Source organism: Lathamus discolor, chromosome 6 (assembly GCF_037157495.1).
Source record: "Lathamus discolor isolate bLatDis1 chromosome 6, bLatDis1.hap1, whole genome shotgun sequence".
Taxonomy (NCBI): Eukaryota; Metazoa; Chordata; class Aves; order Psittaciformes; family Psittacidae; genus Lathamus; species Lathamus discolor.
Genome location: NC_088889.1, coordinates 24,955,182 through 24,978,965, shown reverse-complemented (window position 1 = coordinate 24,978,965; position 23,784 = coordinate 24,955,182). Strand labels below are relative to the sequence as shown.

At 38.9% G+C, this 23,784-nt stretch overlaps 1 protein-coding gene across 4 annotated transcripts in view; it reads left to right on the top strand.

The window, feature by feature from the left end:
* The window catches only part of TECPR2 (tectonin beta-propeller repeat containing 2), a 45,045-nt gene extending 21,261 nt beyond the window's left edge, over positions 1 to 23,784 (top strand). The window contains exons 13-20 of one of the 4 annotated variants that reach the window (XM_065685228.1): positions 726 to 867; positions 2,331 to 2,571; positions 3,391 to 3,480; positions 4,258 to 4,491; positions 10,906 to 11,054; positions 19,869 to 20,010; positions 21,242 to 21,391; positions 21,674 to 23,784. In XM_065685228.1, the coding sequence (XP_065541300.1) occupies positions 726 to 867; positions 2,331 to 2,571; positions 3,391 to 3,480; positions 4,258 to 4,491; positions 10,906 to 11,054; positions 19,869 to 20,010; positions 21,242 to 21,391; positions 21,674 to 21,831 (1,306 nt within the window). In that variant the 3' untranslated portion in view covers positions 21,832 to 23,784. Of the gene's footprint in view, positions 1 to 725; positions 868 to 2,330; positions 2,572 to 3,390; positions 3,481 to 4,257; positions 4,492 to 10,905; positions 11,055 to 11,608; positions 11,710 to 19,868; positions 20,011 to 21,241; positions 21,392 to 21,673 lie in introns of those variants that run through there. The other 3 variants (XM_065685229.1, XM_065685230.1, XM_065685231.1) reach the window with 3 other exon arrangements.

Genomic DNA, 23,784 nt, shown 5'->3' with positions numbered 1-23,784 from the left:
TTTAGCCCTTGAAAAGGGCCTTGCTCAAATCTGAAATTTACATGCACTTTAATTTGTTTATTTAAAGAAAATATCTGCTTAAGCTATGCTTTAGGTACAGTTAATGTTCTTGGGCTTTGTATTAAAATTGCCCAAAGCAATCTGTCATTGTTCTTAAATTGTTGAGAAAGGTTCTCTGAAAGAAATAGCGTTGTTGGCAACCTTCTAGTTCTCTGATATCATCACCTGATCCTGTTGACTTTCTGAGCTTCAAAATTGTTTACTTATTCAGGAAACTTACAGTGCTAAATTCAACATTTATCTTTGCCATATAATTGAGTTTTCTATTTATGGTCCTTGAACTGCTGATATTGTTCTCAGAATAGGCCAAGGAAGTTGGAGGAGATACAGTTATGAAGTTACTTTATCAAAAACTTCAAGACCAGAACTTTTTATTTCTTATTTACTAAACACAGTTTTTGTTTAGTTACATTGTTATGTATCCAAGTTTCAAATCTGAAGCGATTTTTTGAAGGACTCTTTTGCTGAATTGTTTTTACTTATGCAAACTCATAAAATTTGAAGTATTGAATAACTGAAAATTTTAACTCAAATGTGATTTTGAGCTTGGGCACACTGAGTTCAATCATTTTGAACTGCTGTTAGCATTGTAGCAGCTTCCTTAAAATACTGTAAGCATAAATTTGAAGTAAGATATTTTATTTTTTACTTGTTTGCATTTCCAGTGAAATACAAGCTTTGGAACCAGTGTGCATAACCCTTGGAGATCAGCAGACATTATGGGCTTTGGATATCCATGGAAATCTGTGGTTCAGAACTGGTATAGTTTCAAAGAAACCACAAGGAGATGATAACCATTGGTGGCAAGTAGGCATTTTTTTATTTTGTTCTCAGTTTACTCTTTCACCTTGGGTTTATTATTTGCATTGTTTTCCCATAAGAGTCTAAGATAAAATTCAATTAATTGTTTCATATATCATAGCACTCTTTATTCAAGATATTAAACCCGCAGTGTGGCCATGACTGAAATCCTTTTTCACCTTTGCTGTAAAAAAGTGGGGGGAAAAAAATTGCATGGTCATCCCAAACAGCATCACAGCCATCTTCAAGAACACAATAAATGCTCTGTCAGGTCATATCAATGGTGCGTGTAGCTTGGTATCTTAGCAATGGCAATAGGATGTGCTGTTTAGGCAGAGCATTCAAGTCTGGCTGCTGAATGCAGTTTCTTGTCTTTAGCAGAATCATGGAATAGTTAGGGTTGGAAAGGACCTTAAGATCATCCAGTTCCAACCGCCATGCCATGGGCAGGGACACCTCACACTAAACCATCTCACCCAAGGCTCTGTCCAAGCTGTCCTTGAACACCACCAGGGATGAAGCATTCACAACCTCCTTGGGCAGCCCATTCCAGTGCCTCATCACCTTTACAGTAAAGAACTTCCTACTTATATCCAATCTAGTATCAGCCTTTTGTTTAGCTAAATGAAATAAATAATAAATAACCTTGCAAAAAAACCCTGTATTACACATCTTTCCATTCAGCTGAGGTTTCTCTGAAGGGGCTGCTTGCTTCAGTTGCAGATTGTGTTGGTAAAACCAACTCAGTTAAAGCAAGTACTTCCTGGTGTTGATTTAGAATTCCTGACTCTATTCCCCGCCTTTTCTTATTTTCCCAAGAGATAAGGGTGAGGAAGAAGGGGGTAGAAAAAGTTATACAGAAAATTTGTTTGTCTGTACATCTAAGTTAGAAGAATTTCAGTTGATGTGCATATATAACTCTTCTTACATTTGGGCATCATGAATAGCTTGGCTTTGAGGTCATTGGCAAACTGCTCTTTTTGTGCTCTTCAGCACTTCCTTCCTTTCGAGGAGTATCACAGAGTGTTGCCAATCTAGTTGTCCATGACAGAGCTTTGGCAGTTGCTTGTTTAGACCTGCTTCTGCCTTATGACTTAAAATGCCCATGAGGGTGTTGTAAAGGAGTACTACATACAAGTTTTCGCGATATTTAAATTGCTGCACTAAGCACACTTCTCTCTTCCTTTGGGAAACTGAAAATTCACCTTAGTTTGAAGATTTCAATATGTTTTTAGGAAGAGAGCGTAAGATGTCATCCCAAAACAAAGGGCTTTCTTGAAATGCAGAATTTGAAGTGGATTGTTGGGTAGGAGGGAGTTGTAAGATGGTATTTAATAGTGGTCCTGGTTTATTATGAAGACACACACAGAATAAAAAGCTTCTGATGAAAGATTCTGCAGTTCATCCAAAAGCTTAATTAATTATCAAAACCACATTTTATTTTTTGGGTTCTTTTTCTTTCCCTCCAGGTAAGCATCACTGATTATGTAGTGTTTGACCAGTACAGCCTATTCCAGACCATAATCCAGGCAACTCAAACAATGGCAACAGCAGCTCAGGCACCTGTGGAGAAGGTGGCTGATAAACTTCGAATGGCATTTTGGTCACAGCAGCTTCAATGTCAACCCAGCCTCCTTGGAGTTAATGGCAGTGGAGTCTGGATCTCTTCTGGAAAAAATGAATTCCATGTGGCAAAAGGAAACTTAATAGGTTGGTGTGCTTTTACATCTAATATTTTTAAGTTAAGAAAAACAAATAAGGGAGGATAACCAACTACAGTTCTGTCACCACAAAAATTATCCAAGGTGGGTCAGGGCAGCTTTAACAAACAATTCCATGTTTAAAAATTAACTTAAGTGATTCCTTAGCATATAGTCTTAAATATTTTCAATTTACAAGGAAATATTTTTAGTGGAAAATTCATTCTCCACAGGTGAACTGTGCACAAGTTACTACTTTTAGTACCTACCCTTGCCTCTTTTCTGGGCTGAGAAGGCAATTTTAAGCTATTGTACCTGTTATATCTAGCACAATGGCATCTGGTTCATGACCAGTGTGACTATGTAAAACAGTAATGTTACAGTTTTACAGTGATAATAGAGGAACTGTTTATTTTTCTTGGTATATTTCTCAAAATAGAATAAAATTTTTATTTAGTACATTTCTTTTATCAGATAAACACCAAGAACAGGCCTAGAACATTATCTTTTAACCTTGTCACTAAATTGGGAAGACCATTAAACTTCTTCCTTACCCTCCTTTCTGCATTCCCAATTTTCTGTGTTTTTTGTCTGTAAATGTATATATACATATATGTATACATATACACAAGGAGGAAAAAAGGTCAAGAGGAGCTTTTCTCCTCCCCTCCAACAGTGTCTTAAAAGATTTGCATAGAAAATCTTGTCTAGATGATATTTAATAATTGACTGCAATGGAATTTCTTTTAAATGGTGACTTTTGAAATAATAACTAATTTTAATAGAAAGTTGAGTTTCATACTAATACCACTGTGTTACTTCTTTCAAGGCACTTACTGGAATAATATTGTGCCTCGTGGCACTGCTTCTGCCACAAAATGGATTTTTGTGTTGGCTTCCACAGCTTCATCTAAAGAAGGTTAGTGAATAAGCAGTCCATATATATAATACCTGCACTTGATGTTTAAATAGAGTAAGTTGGTGATAAGTAAGTTATTAAATATCCTGAATTACTTATGAGTTTGGGTGCCTTTTCCTTATGCAGGGATTTAATATATTTGAAGTAAGGTGAAAATACATCTGTAAAACTACTAGAGGTAAAAAAAAAAGGCATACTGTTCACTCTGACACCTTCGGTGTGGAGTGGCATTCAGCAGAGAAATGGGTTGTCCTTTAGGGGCAGTAACTTCCTGAATTGCTGGAGCATGTTTTGCTGGAATGCCTATGCTAACCAAGTACTTCTCCTGTCAGTGCACTTATTCTGGAAAAATGGCACATTTTCCTGCAAACATGTGACCACACTAGGTAATTCAACTGCTAGTTACAATAGTTAGCAGCTGCATTATCTAAGTACACTGACTGTATTGGCAAAAATACATGATTTAGAGCTGAAAAAGAATGCTGGTTTTCAAAGGCAATTATCAAGGGTAAAGACAAAGGGATAAAGGGAAGTGATGATGCACTGTTGTGTGTCTTCTTTCTGTTAAGTTCTTTGAGTGAGATGTTTCTTCAAATGAGATCACTTACTACTTATTTGATTTGAGAAAAGGAGTATTTAAGTGCCAAAATAAGGGCTTAGGATATGTATTTGTGCTGCAGAATCTTAGTCTGTGAACAGAGCCAGAAGTAGTAGATGTGTAAGCTGTCTCAGGGTGCATTAGGAATTATTTTAATAACAAGAATGTCCTTTCCATAGGAAGCTTTCTGTGGCTGTGCCAAAGCAACAAGGATCTGTTTTGTGTCAGTGATCAGAATCCTCAGTTTCATCCTTCTACGGTGCAGCTACCGCCAGAGGCTGAAATGGTGCACTACTCTGCCTGCCAGGATGCCATTTGGGGTTTGGATAGTCTTGGGCAGGTATTTATCAGAACACTTTCATCCAGCTGTCCAACAGGGATGCACTGGACAAAACTGGATCTCTCTCAACTAGGTATGACATTTTTGAGTAGACTTTCAACTTTCTTAGTTGACAGCCAGTACTTTCCTTCAGAAGTATCTTTTGGTTGCTGATACAGAATATTACATTTACTGGACTAAATGCGGTATAAACTGTTTTACGGATTCCTTTAAGTGCATATTATCAAAGTTGGGAATTTTCCACTACAGATCATAGTTTGGAACTGAGTTTTGTTATAGTCCCTTCAAAGATCCCAGTCCTGGTACCTTTTTAGTTCTGCGTGCAGGAGACAGAGACTTTCTCTGGCGCGGCGATTTCGAGATGGACCTGCGGTGTCCCTGAGAAGTTGAACGAGGTCTTTGTCACTCTGCTAGTATTGTATACAACTGTAGTTGTTGTATACATTGTAGAGAGGATTGGAGCATTTGGTGGTCGATATGCAGCCAGGGCAGTAATGGGCAGCCTTAGAGTAATGGGCCTCACACCAGGGGGCTGTAAAGCATCAGAAACAGCTGTGGCTTTCAAACAGTGTTTCATTTAGCCTTCTGCTGGAGACAGCATGTTTACTGTTTACAGGATACTTTATATATGTATGTGCCCTCTTTCAGTTTGTCAGTCTGAGGTACCTTGGCCTGACACAGCGCTGTGCAGGTGTACCAGTAGATTTAAATTAGCCTAGTCCTTTCCAACCCTATTCTATGATTCTAGTTCTTGTGCTACAGTGTAACCATAATTGCGTGGTCCTGGGCAGTTCCATATGTAAGGGCCTGAATTTTGTGGTTAAATGCATTCTTAAGAGTGATCAAAGTTTCAGTAAGATCCTGTCAAAGAAAAATTATGCTCAAAGTGTTGCTTTACCCATGAGTGATGCAGCGGGTAACACTCATGTTCAGGTTTATACCTATCTGTTGATTTACCATAATGAGTGTGCTGCTGGTTAACTGCCTTTTTCATTTGGTTAGAATCCTAGAATAGTGAGGGTTGGAAAAGACCTTAAGATTGTCTAGTTCCAACCCCCCCTGCCAAGGGCAGGGACACCTCACACTAAACCATGTCACGCAAGGCTCTGCCCAAGCTGTCCTTGAACACCGCTAGGGATGGAGCATTCACAACTTCCTTGGGCAGCCCATTCCAGTGTCTCACCACCCTTACAGTAAAGAACTTCCTCCTTATATCCAATCTAAACTTCCCCTGTTTAAGTTTTAACCCGTTACCCCTTGTCCTGTCACTACAGTCCCCAGTGAAGAGTCCCTCCCCTGCATCCTTATAAGCCCCCTTCAGGTACTGGAAGGCTGCTATGAGGTCTCCACGCAGCCTTCTCTTCTCCAGGCTGAACAGCCCCAACTTCTCAGCCTATCTTCATACAGGAGGTGCTCCAGCCCCCTGATCATCCTCGTGGCCCTCCTCTGGACTTGTTCCAACAGTTCCATGTCCTTTTTATGTTGAGGACACCAGAACTGCACACAATACACCAAGTGAGGTCTCACAAGAGCAGAGTAGAGGGGCAGGATCACCTCCTTCGACCTGCTGGTCATGCTTCTTTTGATGCAGCCCAGGATACGGTTGGCTTTCTGCGCTGTGAGTGCACACTGAAGCCAGCTCATGTTCATTTTCTCATCGACCAAAACCTCCAAGTCCTTCTCCACAGGATTGCTCTGAATCTCTTCTCTGCTCAACCTGTAGCTGTGCCTGGGATTGCTCCTATCCAGGTATAGGATCTTGCACTTGGCATGGTTAAACTTCATGAGGTTGGCATCAGCCCACCTCACAAGTGTGTCAAGGTCCCTCTGGATGGCATTTCTTCCCTCCAGTGTATGAACCAAACCACACAGCTTGGTGTCATCGGCAAACTTGCTGAGGGTGCACTCAATCCCACTGTCCATGTCACTGACAAAGATGTTGAACAAGACTGGCTCCAACACCAATCCCTGAGGGACAACACTTGTTACTGGTCTCCAGCTGGACATTGAGCCATTGACCCCAACTCTTCGCATGTGGCCATCCAACCAGTTCTTTATCCACCAAGTTGTCCACCTATCAAATTGATGTCTCCAATTTAGAGACAAGGATGTGATGGGGGACAGTGTCAAACACTTTGCACAAGTCCAGATAGATGACATCAACTGCTCTACCCCTGTCCATCAGTTCCATAGCCCCATCATAGAAGGCCACCAAATTGTTCAGGCAGGATTTCCCCTTAGTGAAGCCATGCTGGCTGTCACCAACCACCTTATTGTTTTACATGTGCCTTAGCATGCCTTCCAGGAGAATGTGCTCCAAGATTTTGCCAGGCACAGATGTGAGACTGACTACTCTGTAGTTCTTTGGGTCATCCATTTTCCCCTTCTTGAAAATGGCGTTATATTTCCCTTTTTCCAGTCATTGGGAACCTGACTGCCATGACTTTTCAAATATGATGGCCAGTGGCTTAGCAACTTCATTCGCCAGCTCCTTCAGGACCTGCGGCTGGATTTCATCAGGTCCCATTGACTTGTGTACGTTCAGGTTTTTAAGATGGTCTCGAACCAGGTCCTCGCCTAGGTGTAAGGCTGGTGCTGTTGACTATGTTTTGATCATAAAATTCTCCTCCTGGTTTGGCTGTGGGGTAATCAGACTGTCAGCTTCATCAATATTCCAAGTAGATTTATTTCTTAGATAGTAAGACTGTTAGAACGTTCTTCATGCTAACCTTCATTCCTGTTTCAAGTGAAGATAAAAGAAATTTAAACTATGCAGCATTCTTGTGCCATTTTTAAAATAATTCAACTGTTTTGCAGCTTTTCCATTTTTTGAATGACAATGTTTGTGTCTAGTCTGAAAACAGACATGCAATTTTAACATCAGGGTTAGGGAAAGACAGACAGAGCTGGCAGATTTTAAGCCTCATGTACAGTTTTAGTGTGCTGTTAGTAATAAATACATAATGGAAATAATTTGTTTGCCAGTTACGCACCATGTTTTCCAGACCTGATGAATTGCTTCCAAATTGCTAATTGTACCATAGTTTAAGCACTGCTTGATGCCTTTTACCTTCGCTGACCTACAGGATAGGTTTGTCCACACTCTCCTTCTCGTGTTGCTTAGTACAGTTTGAAACTTTTCTCATGGTGCCATTACTTTCCAGCAATTTAGATAATAACTTTTCAACTGAAATAGTAAATAATTTCTTGCTATTGTCTGAAAGTCTCAAAGCATTCATAAAGGAAATCAGTGTAATTGGCAGTAGCTGTAATATCTGTCGTGTGAACTTGAGTAGTTCAGAAGTTCAACCTTTATGTTCAGCTGTTCCTGTTAGCTGTGTGGCACATGGTGGTGGTATTGCAAATATTTGGGGTGAGGAAATTCTTCAAACACCCCATTTTTACCTGTCACTCTGTGTTAACACCGAAGTGTGAAAATGTTTTAGCAATTTTTCCTTCAATTAAATGCAGATGGTAGATCACTGCATATTCAGGGTTATAAGAGCCTTTATTTGCACTAATGGGGCTGAATGGATGAGGGAACTGAGTGCACCCTCAGCAAGTTTGCTGATGACAGAAAACTGGGAGGAGTGGCTGACACACCAGAAGGCTGTGCTGCCATTCAGCGAGACCTGGACAGGCTGGAGAGTTGGGCGGGGAGAAACTTGATGAAATTTAACAAGGGCAAGTGTAGAGTCTTGCATCTGGGGAAGAACAGCCCCATGTACCAGTACAGGTTGGGGGTTGACCTGCTGGAAAGTAGCGAAGGGGAAAGGGACCTGGGAGTCCTGGTGGATAGGAGGATGACCATGAGCCAGCAATGTGCTCTTGCGGCCAAGAAGGCAAATGGCATCTTAGGGTGCATTAGAAAGGGAGTGGTTAGTAGGTCAAGAGAGGTTCTCCTCCCCCTCTACTCAGCCTTGGTGAGGCCGCATCTGGAATATTGCGTCCAGTTCTGGGCCCCTCTGTTCAAGGACAGGGAATTGCTTGAAGGAGTCCAGCGCAGAGCCACAAAGATGATTAAGGGAGTGGAACATCTCCCTTATGAGGAGAGGCTGAGGGAGCTGGGTCTCTTTAGCTTGGAGAAGAGGAGACTGAGGGGTGACCTCATCAATGTTTACAAATATGTGAAGGGTAGGTGTCAGGATGATGGAGCTAGGCTTTTTTCAGTGATATCCAGTGATAGGACAAGGGGCAATGGGTGTAAACTGGAGCATAGGAAGTTCCACGTTAACATCAGGAAGAACTTCTTTACTGTAAGAGTGACAGAGCACTGGAACAGGTTGCCCAGGGGGGTTGTGGAGTCTCCTACACTGGAGGTATTCAAGGCCCTCCTGGACATGTTCCTGTGTGATGTACTGTAGGTTACCCTGCTCTTGTGGGGGGGTTGGACTAGATGATCTTTTGAGGTCCCTTCCAACCCTTGGGATTCTGTGATTCTGTGAAGAAATTGGAGAACTATTGTTATTCTTCAAGTGCACGTTTAAGTTTACTCCAGAAACATTAGGTAGGGGGAGAAGCAAGTTGCTGTAAAATGCCATTGAGAATTCTGTATGGAAGTGATGTGGTTGCCAGCATTAATGTTGAAATATGAATATTACGTTAGTAGTATCTTCCTCTTGCCTTTACTCTATATACTGGGAGTAGTATGGAGTAAATTATTTTTATTATAGTTCCACTATGTCTATCAAGGTTTCTAAACACAATAGAATGACCTTTAGGTTTCAACAGTAAACAATGCCTCTGAATCATGCTGCTTTCTCTAAACAGTAGATGAATGTGGTTAGTATGACCATCTCCTAAGCTAAAAATGGTAGGAGGAGGGAGAAACCCCAAAACGTTTACGTAAGGGCTGCGGTTTTGAATATCAAATTGTGCTGTAGATGTAAATAGTATCAGCTATGCCAAGTAGGTGATACGTGATTCCATTTGAGTCTCTGTTGCTGGTTTGAATCAGAATGTTTAACAGCTGAGACATCATTTGACAAAGCCATTGCTTCCAGTCATACTTTATGTTAGAAGAAATAATGAGGTTTTAGTTAAGATTTTGACTTTGTACCTGAATGTCAAGCCCCTGCCTGCAAAAGAAAGTTGTTCTAGATGTTTTTGTTCCAAGCAGTAGAAGGTTTTTATATACAGTTTTGTCATTTGTTTTTAATGTGAAGCTGTACAATGAAAGGACATTTTTTGGTGAGACAAATTCAAATTGATGACAAGATCTGTTTACTATTACAGAAAACCAAATGATGAAGCTGTGTAGTCCTGTTGTTCCCGTTCTTTCTCCCAGCAAGCCTTAATGACAGAGAATACTGCCTTCTGCAGAAATAAATGCTTTAAACTTGCACTCTGTGGGTTAAAATTGTGCTCCCTTCTTTCAGGAATGCTATATCTGGTGCACCTTACAAGGAGTTGTTGCCAGATTTCACATCACTGAAGAGAGAACTGTTACCAAGAATGGGATATCCCAAGCAGCACTGGCATGTTCAATCAGCCAGCAAGGCCTATTTTTAGAATCTTAAGTTTGGAGTCTGACCAGAGCATTCCTTCTGTAGTACATCTGTACTGATTGGGTCCCTCTTTCTGTAGAATGTGTTTTCCATGACTTAGCATGGTGTTGTCCTAACAGTGTGAGGAAAAACAAAATCAAATGTGATGTATATAGTCACATTGCTATTTTAAAATGAATGTGGAAGAGTAGGGATTCCAGTTGACAGCTAGCTAGCTGGCTAGCTAGTTCTTTTTAGTCCAAAATTTCAGTTATGCTTCTCTACTATCTTTGCAAACTTTTGGGTATGATTTGGTATGGAAAAACCAAACGAAACAAAAACCCACCCCACCCCAAAATTCCAGAACATACTTATTTGACAGTGTTGTTTTCACTGTGCTGACTTACGTGCGGTTAAAGCACTGCTTTTGAAGTAGGTGTAATAAATAAGTAAGCTGTTGAACATAAATCCAGTTGAGAATTGACTCTTTTATTTACAGATGTGACACTGGTATGTTAACACTGAAATGCATAATCCATATGATATGATATTTTTAAAGTGCTGGTAGCATTAGGAATGTTCTTTGCTGAATGTGTTAGCAGATCAACACCTTCAGAAGCCTACAAGCATGGCCAGCTACAGACAAAAGTTCATATCAGGTCATGTGAAAGTTTTCTAGGCAGTGATAACATTTGTCGCAGAATGTTTCCCTGCTTGAATTTGGTTATTTTAATAGCATATTTTTAGTGTGTTTTAGAAATTGCAGTATCCTATGACTTAAACCATTTATTTTAGATTTATAAGAGAAGTACCTCACGTAGACTACCTGCTGATTTTATTTGGTGGGGTTTTTTTCTCTTTTAAGTTGCATTGAATTTTAATCACTTCGACATGATTATGCTTAAAGCTAGTTTGATTTAATCAAGTCTAAATAAAAGTTCTCATTATTAGCTGAATTCAAAAGGAAAATGCCAGGTTGCTAATAGTCTCTTTGTTATTAGGTACTGTAAAGCTGATCAGCTTGACCTGTGGAAATCAGCATGTTTGGGCCTGTGACACCAGCGGTGGTGTTTATTTCCGTGTAGGAACACAACCTTTTAACCCAAGTTTGATGCTTCCTGCATGGATAATGATTGAGCCACCTATACAGGTAAAATGTTGATTACAGTTCTTTATAGCATAGTGGTTTAGCATTGTGCATTTGGAAAAATTTTAGCACTCATGGAAAACAATAGAGCCAGATTTTAAATGTGTAGCTTAAAACTTTATCCCACATGTTTGAATAATTCAGGATTATAATGTACTCTGAATATACAGCCTTAGCACCATGTCATCCCAAATTACAAATAGCTGTTTTTTAACTCAGAAGTGAAAGGTTTTGTTTTCCTTTCTATTCTTAATGAAAGTTTACTCTTCTTGTAACACCCAGCTTTATAGGCACATAGTACAATGCAGCCTTGAACTGCATATTGGGTATCTGCTGTGTGCTAGCTAGAAGTCTGGACTGGCCAACAGCACAAAGCAGAAGTGTGGGAAGGCTCAGCTCAAGTGGCATGGCACTGAAGTGCCTGCCTCCCTCCTACTTTGTCCTCACCCATGTGAGTCTGGGATGCTTGCAAGGGTGCCGTGCCTGGTTTTAGGGACTTTTCATCCAGTAGTTAGTAAGCATGTAGAAAAATTACAGCTCTTCACCCTTGTTCCCAGAATGGGCAAACTTTGTATCCTTTCTACTTGCCAGCTGGGAGGATCACAGTGGAAAGAAACCTTTTAAATTACCCTGGGAACATCTTTTCTGAATATGGAGGGTAGGTGAAATATGTTTCTCCAGCGTCTGGTTTCCTTTTTAATCTTTCTTTAAACCTCAGCGTTTGCTTTTGTTGCTGCTCTAATACTTTGCAAGTTAAACTATGAAATGAGAGTGATATCTGTGGTGTGGGTTGGGACTGCAGTAATAGAGCTGACCTCTGACTACTGATTTCATTCTTTGCTCCTTGGCATGAAGTCAGTTGAACTGTCTGCTGACCTAGCATAGTAGCACTGTGTGTGTTTGCATACTTGATTTACATTTTATAATGTTGCAGAACTTCTTTTGAACGTTTTGAAATAAGTGGTACTTTTGAAAGGGGCGTATTAAGAAATAAAAGTAAATCTGTGGCAGTGGAGTTGCAATAGTTTATTTGTTTCTTACATCATTTGCTTTTAGCTCTGCTTATCTCTCATTGGCCAATTATTAGCTCCTGTGAATCTCAGGGTGTAACAGCAAAGAAAGGCAGGGAAATGAAGCTGCAGATTTGCATCCCATCAGTTAGCCCAGCCCTGGTTAGACTTGTTTTTCTGTGCTGGGAATGTAGTCAGTCAGACCTGGAGAAATTGCACCTTGTTTTGCAGAAGAGCAGAACAGACTAGTAAATAAGTACCAATATCACTTGCAACAAGGCCCAGATAACACTGCTCTTTGTGTGTTGCAAGTGTGACTTTTTACTGTAATCTGTAAGAGACAAGTTTTCCCTGCTAACAGGGATAGGGCAGCAGGAAGAGGAGACCGGGATATTGGGGATGATGGCTTCCATAAGGGTAGTATTCTTAGAAAGGGGGCAAAACACATTCCAGTATGTTTTCCACTTAAAATAGGGTTTGCCAAGAGACAGATAAATGAACTTGTATAGTACCTTCTTACCAAAGATTTTCCTATCCAGGAAAATAGCCTGAAAAGCTGTCTCTTTGAAATGATACTGTTTTCTCTGTATTAAGTGCATTCTCTACTACTCCACTGAAGTAGATGAAATTACTCAATACAAAAGTGTTCACAAGAAATGGGGATTTGTTGTGGCTCATTATTTAGCAGTAACTTCCTTTTGTAGAATGTCTTTAAGTGGGCAGGGTTGAAAATCAAATTATTTCCTATCAGCTTATCCAGGAAGCTGGATGATGTTGCATTCCAAAATGATAACCTTCTGATACCCAGAGCAGTGTCATTCTCTTTCATGTTACCTTGCCAAGACCTGGCATGGCAAATGTAATAAGTCAATATGAAAGGGCAAAAATTCAAACATTGCTTGCAAAGAAGATTAAAACTTGTGGGTTACATGCTCATTTTGAGACAATTCTAATATGTTAAAACAATACATTAGAGTACTGAAGGAGCAGCCATTCATGCTTTTACAAAGGCTTAATGAAAAATAAGAAAATATGTGAGCTTTAAAATTATTTCCGAATGCTGGCTTAGTGTTCGGATAACAAATACAACACGACGGCTGAGAAGTGGACTATTCCATGAACAATATTTGCTTATTAGAAGCACCTTACTGCTTATCTGTCCTTTAACTGACTTTGACACAGTTCATGCTGCGCCACTCTATCTTCAGAATAACAGAAATACTCTAAGAAGTATTTGTGAACGATTCAGTCATTTTCTGTTTGAAGAACAAAATCAAAATTGCCTTTCACTTGCTTTAAGTACGGGAGCATTCTCAAATAATGCAATTTAAAACCAACTATGGATATTTCATTCCCTGGTAAATGTCAAAGCCAATGTGACTTGCCATATCCCAGATCTCATGACTCATGAGCAGCTTGTGAGCAGCTACAGACTCTGCTTTTATGGTGTCAGTTCTCATTAAAGAAGTGCTGCAATTGCAGAGCATCCATCTTTGCAGAACTTCACAAAGATATTCAGAGGCAATAGTTCTGATGAGGTTTTACTCATGTTAAAATCTGTGACTGCAACGTAAGTGCAGTCTTTTCTCTGTGATGCTTTATGGTTTGGAAGTTTTTTGTCATTACATCTCTTTCAGTAGGTGCCAAAATCAAAGCTGAAATGTAGGAAGGGTTTGTTTGAAATGCTCTTTAAGAACTGGATATTGGAGGATGATGATACTCTGTTGAAAATGCTTCATAACTTTTACTTCAGAATCATTCATGCTATTTTTGAACATGGAAAACTCTGCTCTTTCTTAATACATGTGACTGTTGTTTTCAAGTCTGATTTTTCACTAGCACAGACTAGCTTGTATTACCTAGCTGTTACACAGACATCTAAGTTGCCATGAGTTCTACTTTAGAGTGCTAAGATGAGATGCAGAGTAAGTATCTTTTACTAGACCAGTTCTGCTTAGGTTGAAGAGGTAATACACTCATAAAACCTTCTGGTTATCTACAGACCAGACTAGCTAGTCTCTTGTTCCACGTGTCTTTGGTCATGTGAGGCCTCCTGAAGACATTAACAGGGAGAGGGTTTTCTTGGAGAACTGCATGTTCTAAGGTGATGCACATAAAAGCTGTTTGGCAGTAGTAAGAGTAACTGTATCGAGGTTGGTTGCAAATAAGTATAGGAGATCAAAGTTCCTGCAGCAGTGTATTTTATTTAGCTGATTTAAAATACCATCATGTTTAAGTTCAAATGGGTACTATTCCTCACAGGCATGCCTTTCTTAGAAATCCTAAGTAACATAAAAGGTGCTTTAGATATTGAAAAGATGCAATCCTAGCATTTTTACCAAAGTTGCCTCACACCACGATTTCATTGCTCATTCAGTGCTTATTATTTCCATTTTGTTGCTAGTTAAGAAAACTGCTGTCACTACATTGCACTGTCTGTTTCTGCTTTGGAGTTTAGTTTTCTGATACTTGTTTTAAGGCATTGCTATCGTCATGTTCAGAAAAGCGTGCATGCAGCCTGTCCCATTAGATAGCAATTATTATCAGCACCAGAAGCTTCAGATCACAAAATATATGCAAAACGATACACCCAGAAAACTGAGTAGACCATCATTCCGTATCCTCTTAAATATGATCTCAGGATGGTGAGTTTGCTTTTTGATGAGACTAGCTTACACTGGAAACAAAAATTGTAGGAAGGAGAACCTTCAGTTTTCGTACTTTCATTTGGTCTGTACTAGAAGCAGCTTCATATCTGCACTCTTCCAATGCCCATATTTTGGTTAGCTAACACAGAATTGCATATTTAATTATTTTTTTGACCCAATTAAAAAATATACTGAACATTAGTTGGGTAAATAAAGTAACTACAATTATCATTGAGTTTTGAGAGTTTTCCAGAATTATTCTATTTAAAAGTAAAAATATAATAGTGAAAAAAATTAATGGGTAAAGGATATGTGTCTTGATTTAGCAAGCAAGTGCTTTGATTTCCATGGAACTGTTCTTGTGTTTGTAGGAAGTGCCAGCCTGAACTATGTAATTAATAGGAATACTTGAACTGTGACTTTGAGACTGTCATAAAAATAATTACTTACGCTAGTATAAGCTAAGAGTTTGGGGAAATTTTTGTTTTGTTTTGTTTCATTTTCATTGAATTCTGCATTTTGTGAATTCTGGTTAGAGCCGCTTTTATTGTTTCTTTTTTTGTGACTAATCTTCAGCTTGTTTGATTTTTAAAGCGGGGGTGGGGGGGAGGGTGCCTGGATCCAGTTGACAGGTTTGTAATTAGGCGTTAGCTTTTGTGAAGTAAACTGGGGCAGCAAAGGTGGGTGCTAAGTTCAGAGTGTATGGTCAGTAAAGAGAGCTTCAGTGAGCTAACAAGTCCACACAAAGTAAGGAGACACCCTGGGAAGGCTGGTGGACTTGGAGGTCCCTCCCCATAGTGTATTACTGTCTCCCGATTTTATGGTAAGCAGATGAGTTGCTAACAGCCTCTATTTGTAGACCAGCCTCACAATCGGCTGCCTTCCCTTGGAGCTGGGGGTCTGGGTTGTGGGGTCTCTCCTGTTTTGGATGGCCCGTCCTGTAGATCTGTGAAATAGTCTGTTTTGTAGGAAGACCCTGTCTGCTGAACCCAAATTTAATGAGGCTAAGAACTAAGCAAGGCAGAAGAGGTCGGACTACGTGTAGCCTAGTAGAGAGATCATCTGTCTGGGAGGCAGGGACTTCATTTCTGATCTCTGACCCCTCTAGTGCTGTTGTTTTTATTCAGTAGTTTAACACATTGCATAGCCTTGTATTTGGGGCCCATGCTTTACCTGGGACAGTACTTAGCCTGCAGCTTTAGCACTGGATGAGTACTACTAATTGTACTCATTGTAATGAGTACTAGTAATTGTACCCTGAGACTGAAGTTAAAAACACATGGGTGTTTTACCTTACAAAAATGCTTTTCTTCCCATGGTTTAAGTATTTCAGTTGCAAAAACTAGAGACGTGCGCTTTACTGGCATAGCCTGCATGAGAGGGTGTTTTACTGATCCTCATTAAAGTTGTGTTTTAAAGAAACAAAACAAATGCCTTATCTAAGCAAAGCTCTGAGTAACCAAGTTTTTTATTACCTCGTGCTAAATTATATTCAGCTTCATGGGAAGTTGTTGCATGTAGTGTTTACTTAATTTCTGTAAAAACTTAGTTATTCTTGTTGCAGTAGTTCATTTTTTCAGTATGTTATTAAAATTACATGCAGTGGTAATTACAGCTTATCTCTTACACTACAGTTCGTAATCTTAGGTATAAGACAGTGTGACCAGAATAAGTTGAACACACCTGAGTAGGCCTGTAGTTCGTATGATCTTTAAAGTGATGGCATTACTACTTTTTATTTTTTCTTTTTCATCTAAGGAACAGTGGTACTAAATATTTTGAAAGTATTTTATGATTCTGTTGAGCTTTACAATGTTGCATGGTCACATGGGTTTGGTATGACCTTTTCTAGTATTTGATACTGTACGTTGTAGTCTTTCCCATGTTTCTGCAATAAAAGCCCTTGGAATGAAAAATTTAGAGTTGACAAAGGAGAGGTCAGAGAATTGTCTCCTTGGCTTTGCCTTTTGTTTCCTGACTGTGCTAGCTGTATACTAAAGATATCCAACCAAGGTCCTTGTCTGTTTATTCACTAAAGGCAAAAGTGGGGGAAAGGGTCATGTCATTCTAAGGCTTCTGAGAAAAATAGTACTCCAGTTTTTCAGTCAGTAAGTAATAACCTTTTTCTGACTATTCATTGAAAGCATTACTGAAGAACATGTAGCTTCCAGGAAGACTAAACAGATTCATCTTTCCTGCTCCTGTATATTGCCTTCAGCTTCTCTGCAGAGAAAAAAGAGGCACTTAATTTACCAAGCTGTTCTACTCAAAGTCTGAATGTAAAACATTCTGGTCAGTACTACTCATTCTAGTCAATGTGTTGCTCGTGCTTTCTTGATATCTCTAATGCCAAAAGTGCTTAACAACCTTCATTCAAATGGAGTTTGGAAAATAATATACAAATAGTTAGGCCTGTATTAGGCAACGTTGCATTCTTTGTACTCTAGTTAATAGGTCTGGATGTGTGTTAGCCATGAAAATAGTCAGGTTAGTCTGATACACAGAGAATGCTCAACAGTGTGAGAAGTATGTCTGATACGACCTTCTTACAGCCTAGCCTGGACCACCTGAAGTTGTTGAGTTTGTCTTTTGAAGGTGAGGAGAATATTTGTGCTGCGTGTAGCTACCAACCTGTTAAAGAAGGATTGGGCTTTGGCAGACTGAGCATGTTCTGTTTAGTCTTCCTTATCCTGGATATTTGCAGCAGGACAGAGATAGTGGAGATCTACTGATTATATGGACTCTGTGTTCCTGAAAAGTGACGTAGAAAATGTTCTGATGCTGTCTTTGTGTGCATGTGTGTGTTTGTCCTTTCCTCCTTGACAAAGAAGTTGAACCATTGTGTTTTGCGTTCAGCTGTGATTTGAAGTAGTTACGGCAAGACAAAACTTCTGAGTAGTAGGGTGAGGGAGGTGCAGGGGTGAACGCCTCAGCTTTTCCTTGGGTTTTATTTGATGCTATTGTTTAAATGAAGTTCTTAGACTGAAGCTTATTTCTCCACTGTTTGCAGAAAGAACAGAAATGACTTGAACAGAATTATAAAGCTAATGGACAACTTTATAGCTTAAATATATTTAGCATAGACACTATTTCATGTTGTTATTTAATAATTTGTCACTTAAGTGCCTCCTTCAAGTTTGCTTCATTTGATCAGCATTGTTTTCTCATCAGACACGTGGGTACTAGCAAACCATTTTGAATTGGTTTTACTTGTAGCAGATAATAAAGATATTCACAGCTGTTAGTATGTAGTTTTAAAATGTTGAAAAGTCCATAGCTGGTATGTGTTGCAGCCCATGGCTCTAACGGAAAATCTACAATTTCAAAAGACAGAGAGTTGTAGCTGAGGTACAAGACCAGTGGCCATGAGGATCTGTGTTCTGTTCTTGGCTAAAGTGGTCAGTTTCTTGAGATACTTTGATTTTAGAAATTTTTGGCACCACAAGTCAAATGAAAGCAGTGTTCCACCAGTATTTATTAGATAACAATAAATCCATTAATGCTTCGTCAGTCTGTCATAGTGATGAGTACTGTGGATAAACCTATAAACAGTTTGGTATATCAGCATCTGAGGAGGAAGGCTGAGAGACTGGTGACAGATTCCTTAAAATTCCACAATCTACAGTAGATTACAAATATGACACATACCATAGTCAAGGTATATAAATCTCGTGAATGCTGTTGGAAGTTAAACCAGCTGAGAAAAGGCTACACTGAAATAATTTATTAATTTTCATGGTTGTCAGTCTCTGAAATGTTATCAGCAGATTTATAGATTTGCACAGATAGCAGAACTCTGTGCAAAATCTATGACAGAACTCTAATCTTTAACTGCAGCTGTAAAGACCTGTTTCATGTTATATAGATTATAAAATACTTAAAGCATGCTGTAAGTTTTCAGACTGCAGCCATTATGAATTTACTGTGACTGGAGGTAAAAACTTCATCAACCCTCTGCCAGCCCCAAGATTCCAGAGAAGGGCAAGTACCTAATGAGAACAGAAACATGAGAAGATAGTCTCAAAGGCCTGCAACGTGAATAGGCAGGATTGATTTGGTGAACCAAGTCGAACTTGGTTATAGCTGAGTCAGAAACATGTCAGCACCAGAATTTTAAAAGTAAAAGCCACCAGGTAACTGTTAGGTACACAGAAGGCCCATCAGGGACTGGGTTCTGTGCTTACAGATACATGCAGATTATGTTTCTGTGTTCCTAGGTTTATACATGTGAAGAGCTGCTTGTTCTTCTATTTATCACAGTGGAAGTTCTATGAGGCCAGAAAAGCCAGAAATGCAGGGCTTTTTTTGTGAGGTGATAATGTATTTCAGAGCATCTTCCTGTCTTCTTCAGTGCCTTTATTAGGCTGATGTGGAGGAAAGCTTTTTTTCATGTTCCTATTAGCATTTTATTTAAAGTACATATTTTGCAGGATATTTGCCATTCACTAATTGTGTTGGCAGATATATTTTGCTCAAAATCATCATCTTTATGATGTCTGTAAAATGTTGTTGTCAGTAATGCTGATTTTCAATAGCAGTAAAGGCAAATCTCTATAGAAGCAAACAGAGCAAATACTGCAGAGTGGGAATGAGACGTGTCTTTCACTTGGGTTTACCAACAGTGTTGTCGATACTCTTCTGCTGCCCCCGTACTGCAGTGGTCTGCAGCGAGTTCCATGGTTTTATTCCTGTAGAATGGAGTACAGGGAAGAAAGCAGATTGCCATTTCATTGTGAAGAGAAGGCATTCAGACTGTACAAATTTACTGCTTGTATATGTTGAGGAATAAAATACAAAGTTATGTTAGAAAAACTTCTGGGAAGAGAAAAATACTGCACTTTATGCATTTCAGTGGAAGAGTTTCCTCTTCAGCTTGCAATTGAAACTCCCTGACTGCAGATGCTAATATTAGACTCAGATGCTGAACATTATCTTTACTAGTAACTCTGGATGACATTTATTCATGTTCCTTTTCTATTTAGGAAGGGATTGATTTTTTGGAAAATGGGTAATTTTGTACAATGACAAACCGTCAGTTGCCTTTCTTCCTGTCTTTAGTATCTGGTAAATATTTTACTTCTCTTGCATACTTCTGTGAAGAACAAGTGTTAGAATAGTACAAAAGTACTAAGTTTAAATACTGTGCTTAATTTTTATAGCAAGTGGGGATCAACCTGATAAGCATTCATTCAAGTCCAAATGATCAGATGTTGTGGGCAATTGATAGCAAATGGAATGTCCATGTACGAGTTGGAATTACAGATGAAATGCCTGTAGGCACTGACTGGGAACATGTACCAGGTAAAAATCAATGCATTGGTTCCTTGTTCTTTCTGCCTTTTTCTCATTGTTGTGGGGTTTTTTTTTTGTTTGTGTGGTTCTTGTTTTGGGGTTTTTTCCCTGTTACTTTTCAAATTGGGTATCAATGCCTAAATCAAATGGTTTTTTTTCCAGCCATCAAATGTGCTTGTTTGAAGAAACATAGTAAAATATTTGATAAGCATCCTTTTGTTGAAGACCTTGGTTTCACTTAAAACCAGTAGCTAACTGAAATACGATTTTGTTTTATGAACTTCTAATATGTGTTATTTCAGGCTGCTGCCACTGAATTAATAAATGGTACAGTTCCCTTTCAGTTAGATAAAATACAGTATTCCTAAGCAATAGGAGAGTACTATGCTGTGGGAAGTTTCACATTTAAACGTGATACGACATGTGGTTCATATCTAGGTGTGGCTAACAAAAAACCCCTGATGCTATTTTGCACATCTTTTTATCAGTCCTGTGTGCTGGATGTGTTCTGGATTAGGTAATTACATTTTTGCATTGCCTGTAAAGAAATCTAAATTTTACTTGTTTCTTTCTAAATAACTGTGGTGATGCTGTCTGCTTTTTAAAAATCTTTCACTGCATAAATGCATGCCACATAGTTGCAGAGTACTTGCTTTCTTGGGAAGAGGAAAGAAAAAGTCCACAAGGTCTATAACATTAACCATTTTTAAACAGACTGCTGGATTATTCCTGATGTGGTGGTAAAATCCAGCAGAATCTCCAAAAGTATGTTATAAAGGTCCTCTAATTGGTTGTTGCTTGTGGCCACATAACAAGATGTATCCACAACGTGATGTCCTTATGGTCAATACATGCTGTGAGTAAAAAGTCTGCAATTAAAAAGTTTTTTTGTTAGCTAGTGCTTCATGTGCTACAAGTGGCCTACTTTCTGATACTCATCTTACACAGGTCCAGAAGCTCAGGTTCCAGTAGCATCTGCTCTGTTCAGCTCCCCTAAAGTCAGTGTGAGGAAGTATATAGTCCTGAATTTCTCCTTGCCAATAATTTCTGACAAAAACTCCTGGAAAACTAGGTATTTCTTTGTGCCTTTTATAATGGAGAGTTCTTCTCTATTATTAATATAAGAATATATAAAACCACTTACAGTCTTGCCATCTTCTCTTAATGAACTTTTCTGCAAGTGTATTTAGTATATAAGAAAGCCTGTGATTATTCCCTCTTCATGTTCCATTATCTTTAGGTTTGCAGGCTTGTCAGCTGGCTATAAGTACAAGGACTGTCTGGGCACGCTGTCCTAACGGAGATGTAGCTCGTCGATATGGCATTACTGACAAGAATCCAGCAGGAGACTACTGGAAGAAGATTCCTGGAAATGTCTCACGTTTAACAGGCAAGTTGGTTCTGTCTGACAGTCCAAAACATTCTCATGTCTGCTTTGACCTCTGCCTGATGGTACTCTGAGAGATGTGCAAGGAGATGTGCTCAGATGTGCAGAGAGAGCTGCATACTCTAAATGCTTTGTTGACCATGAGTTTCACCAAGGGTATTTTATCACATTAGTAAAAATCTTCTCTGGGTATTATTAGGAAAACAGATTTAAATATTATTTATTTAATGTTTATAATTGGAACCTGCTATCTTAATTAAAAGATGGGTAATTTATGCTTTGCAGTGACTCCTCTGGATGAACTGTGGGCAATCAGTACTTCAGGATCCCTTCTCCAGCGCCTCACTAAGACCTTTAGCCATTCCCATAGTTTGCAGAAAAATAATGACACTTCTGTTCTGCTTCACCCTGATGATTTTGAAGATGAATGGGAAGTGATATGAAGTCTCTCAAGCTCATGAAGCAGTGAAAAAAAAACCAAACCAGGAGGACAATTTCTATAACGTATGTACAGAATGTTGGATCTGAAAGCCACTCATATTGGACCCCGTAATATTAGCACTTTTGTATTAAAAAACTTATCTGTTACTAGGCCCAAGCTGTGAGTTCTCTTGGTTGTTCCCTTATCTCTTGGGAGACTCTTTAGGTGTGGCATACCACAATTGTTATACGGTACTACTGTAGAACCTCCTTTGGAAATGTAACTCTTTAAGTTAATCCTACTAGCAATGAAAGTGACTACTTCACAACAGCATGCACACTAATACATGTGTACTTATTTTGAGAAGAAATTCTGTTTCATTAAATATTTCTCTACAGCAGAAACATTAAGCATTTCTCAATTTCTTCTTGTACTTAGAACTCCAAACTGATTGGAATTCTATCTGACTGTTGTACATATATTTAGAATTATTTTCCCTTGCAGCATGGAAGAAAATGTGGCAAAGTATTTCATAGTAGGATCTCAGAACGTCATGATTACAGAGCATTGGTGTTGAAATGAACTTGGTTTGATCCGTTTCCATATAAATATATGCAAGGCTATACTAACCTTCCATTTGTAGAAATTTGGTTCATAATTTGACTTCATTCACAAGGGAGAAGTTTGGATTACACCTAATATCAGGGGAACTTTTGCCGATTTCTCATAGCCATCAGGAAGCTGACAGATTGTGGGGGGTAAGTCCCACTTTGGAATAGGAAGAAGTTGCTTGTTGGGTTGTAGTGCAAATCAGGAATGTATAAGGCAGCTTTCACAATTCCTGTTGTGCTGTATTTGTGCCTCCAGCCAGTGCTTTAACATTTGGACTCAAATTGTTTTGAGTGCCGTACTTAGATGTATTAAAAGGAAAAATGGTAATTGATAGAATTACTTATATATCCCATTAAAAATTGTGATATTGTGAGAAAATACTTAACAATATTCTGATTTTTAGCTATGTTAGCTAAATTTTGAAGTGTCTTATACTTAACAGATGTTGCAACAGAGGTATGTGATGAACTGGGAAAAAACCTAAGTTAATCATTGTAGTTTATTTTTCTTTAAGCTAAATCTTCTTTGAAAGATACCTCATCTTTTTTAAGCAATAGAAATATAGATGAGAGAACCTGAGTTCAGTATGTAGGCGGAGGAGTTATTTTGTGTTTGTTCTAAGCTTTTAAAACGTCAGAATGTTTTAAGCAGCTGCTAACCAATACTGTAAAAGAGCCAGTTTCAGAAAAGGCCAAGAGTTGAAAAGTGGGGATGTTTCTGTTTTGAGAACTTAATACATATGGAAAAGGATGTGTTTTCTTTTTAACCTTTGTTCTCTTTCAGAATAGTTCATGCGTGTACTGCACTAAACTTGGAACAAACATGGTGCAAGGTGAGAGTGTGAATCAGTGGAGAGAACCAAGTTATGTCAGTTTGGCTTTAGTAGAACTTGTGATACTGGCTGTCAGTTCTCAGTCTTATCTTTCAGTCTAACAGGGAGTACAGATTTGTTTCACTTTTACAAATGGTATGTTTGCTTGATTGCTATCTCATCTGTATATGGAGATTACCCCAGAGGGTTTTTTAGCCTGTTGGCAGTGGATTGTAATGAAATCAGCTTGTGAAGTAACCTAGTCTGTTTTATGCAAGCATAGCTTGGTATCTTGGAACCCCAAGAAGCTGGAATTCAACTTAAAAGTATCTTGTGGCAGACCTGAGTCAATCACTTTGGAGAAGGGACATGAGTACTTCTCTGTGCCCTGCCAAGCACCAGATGCTCAAGTACAATGATGGTATTTAATAGTGACACTTTTGTATTACATTTTTCAAAGTCATCTTAGTAATGGCTTGAGCTTGCTAGTTGTTTGTTTACTGTATAATACTGTACCTTGCTATGGTGATTAATATTAAATTGGTGTCAAGA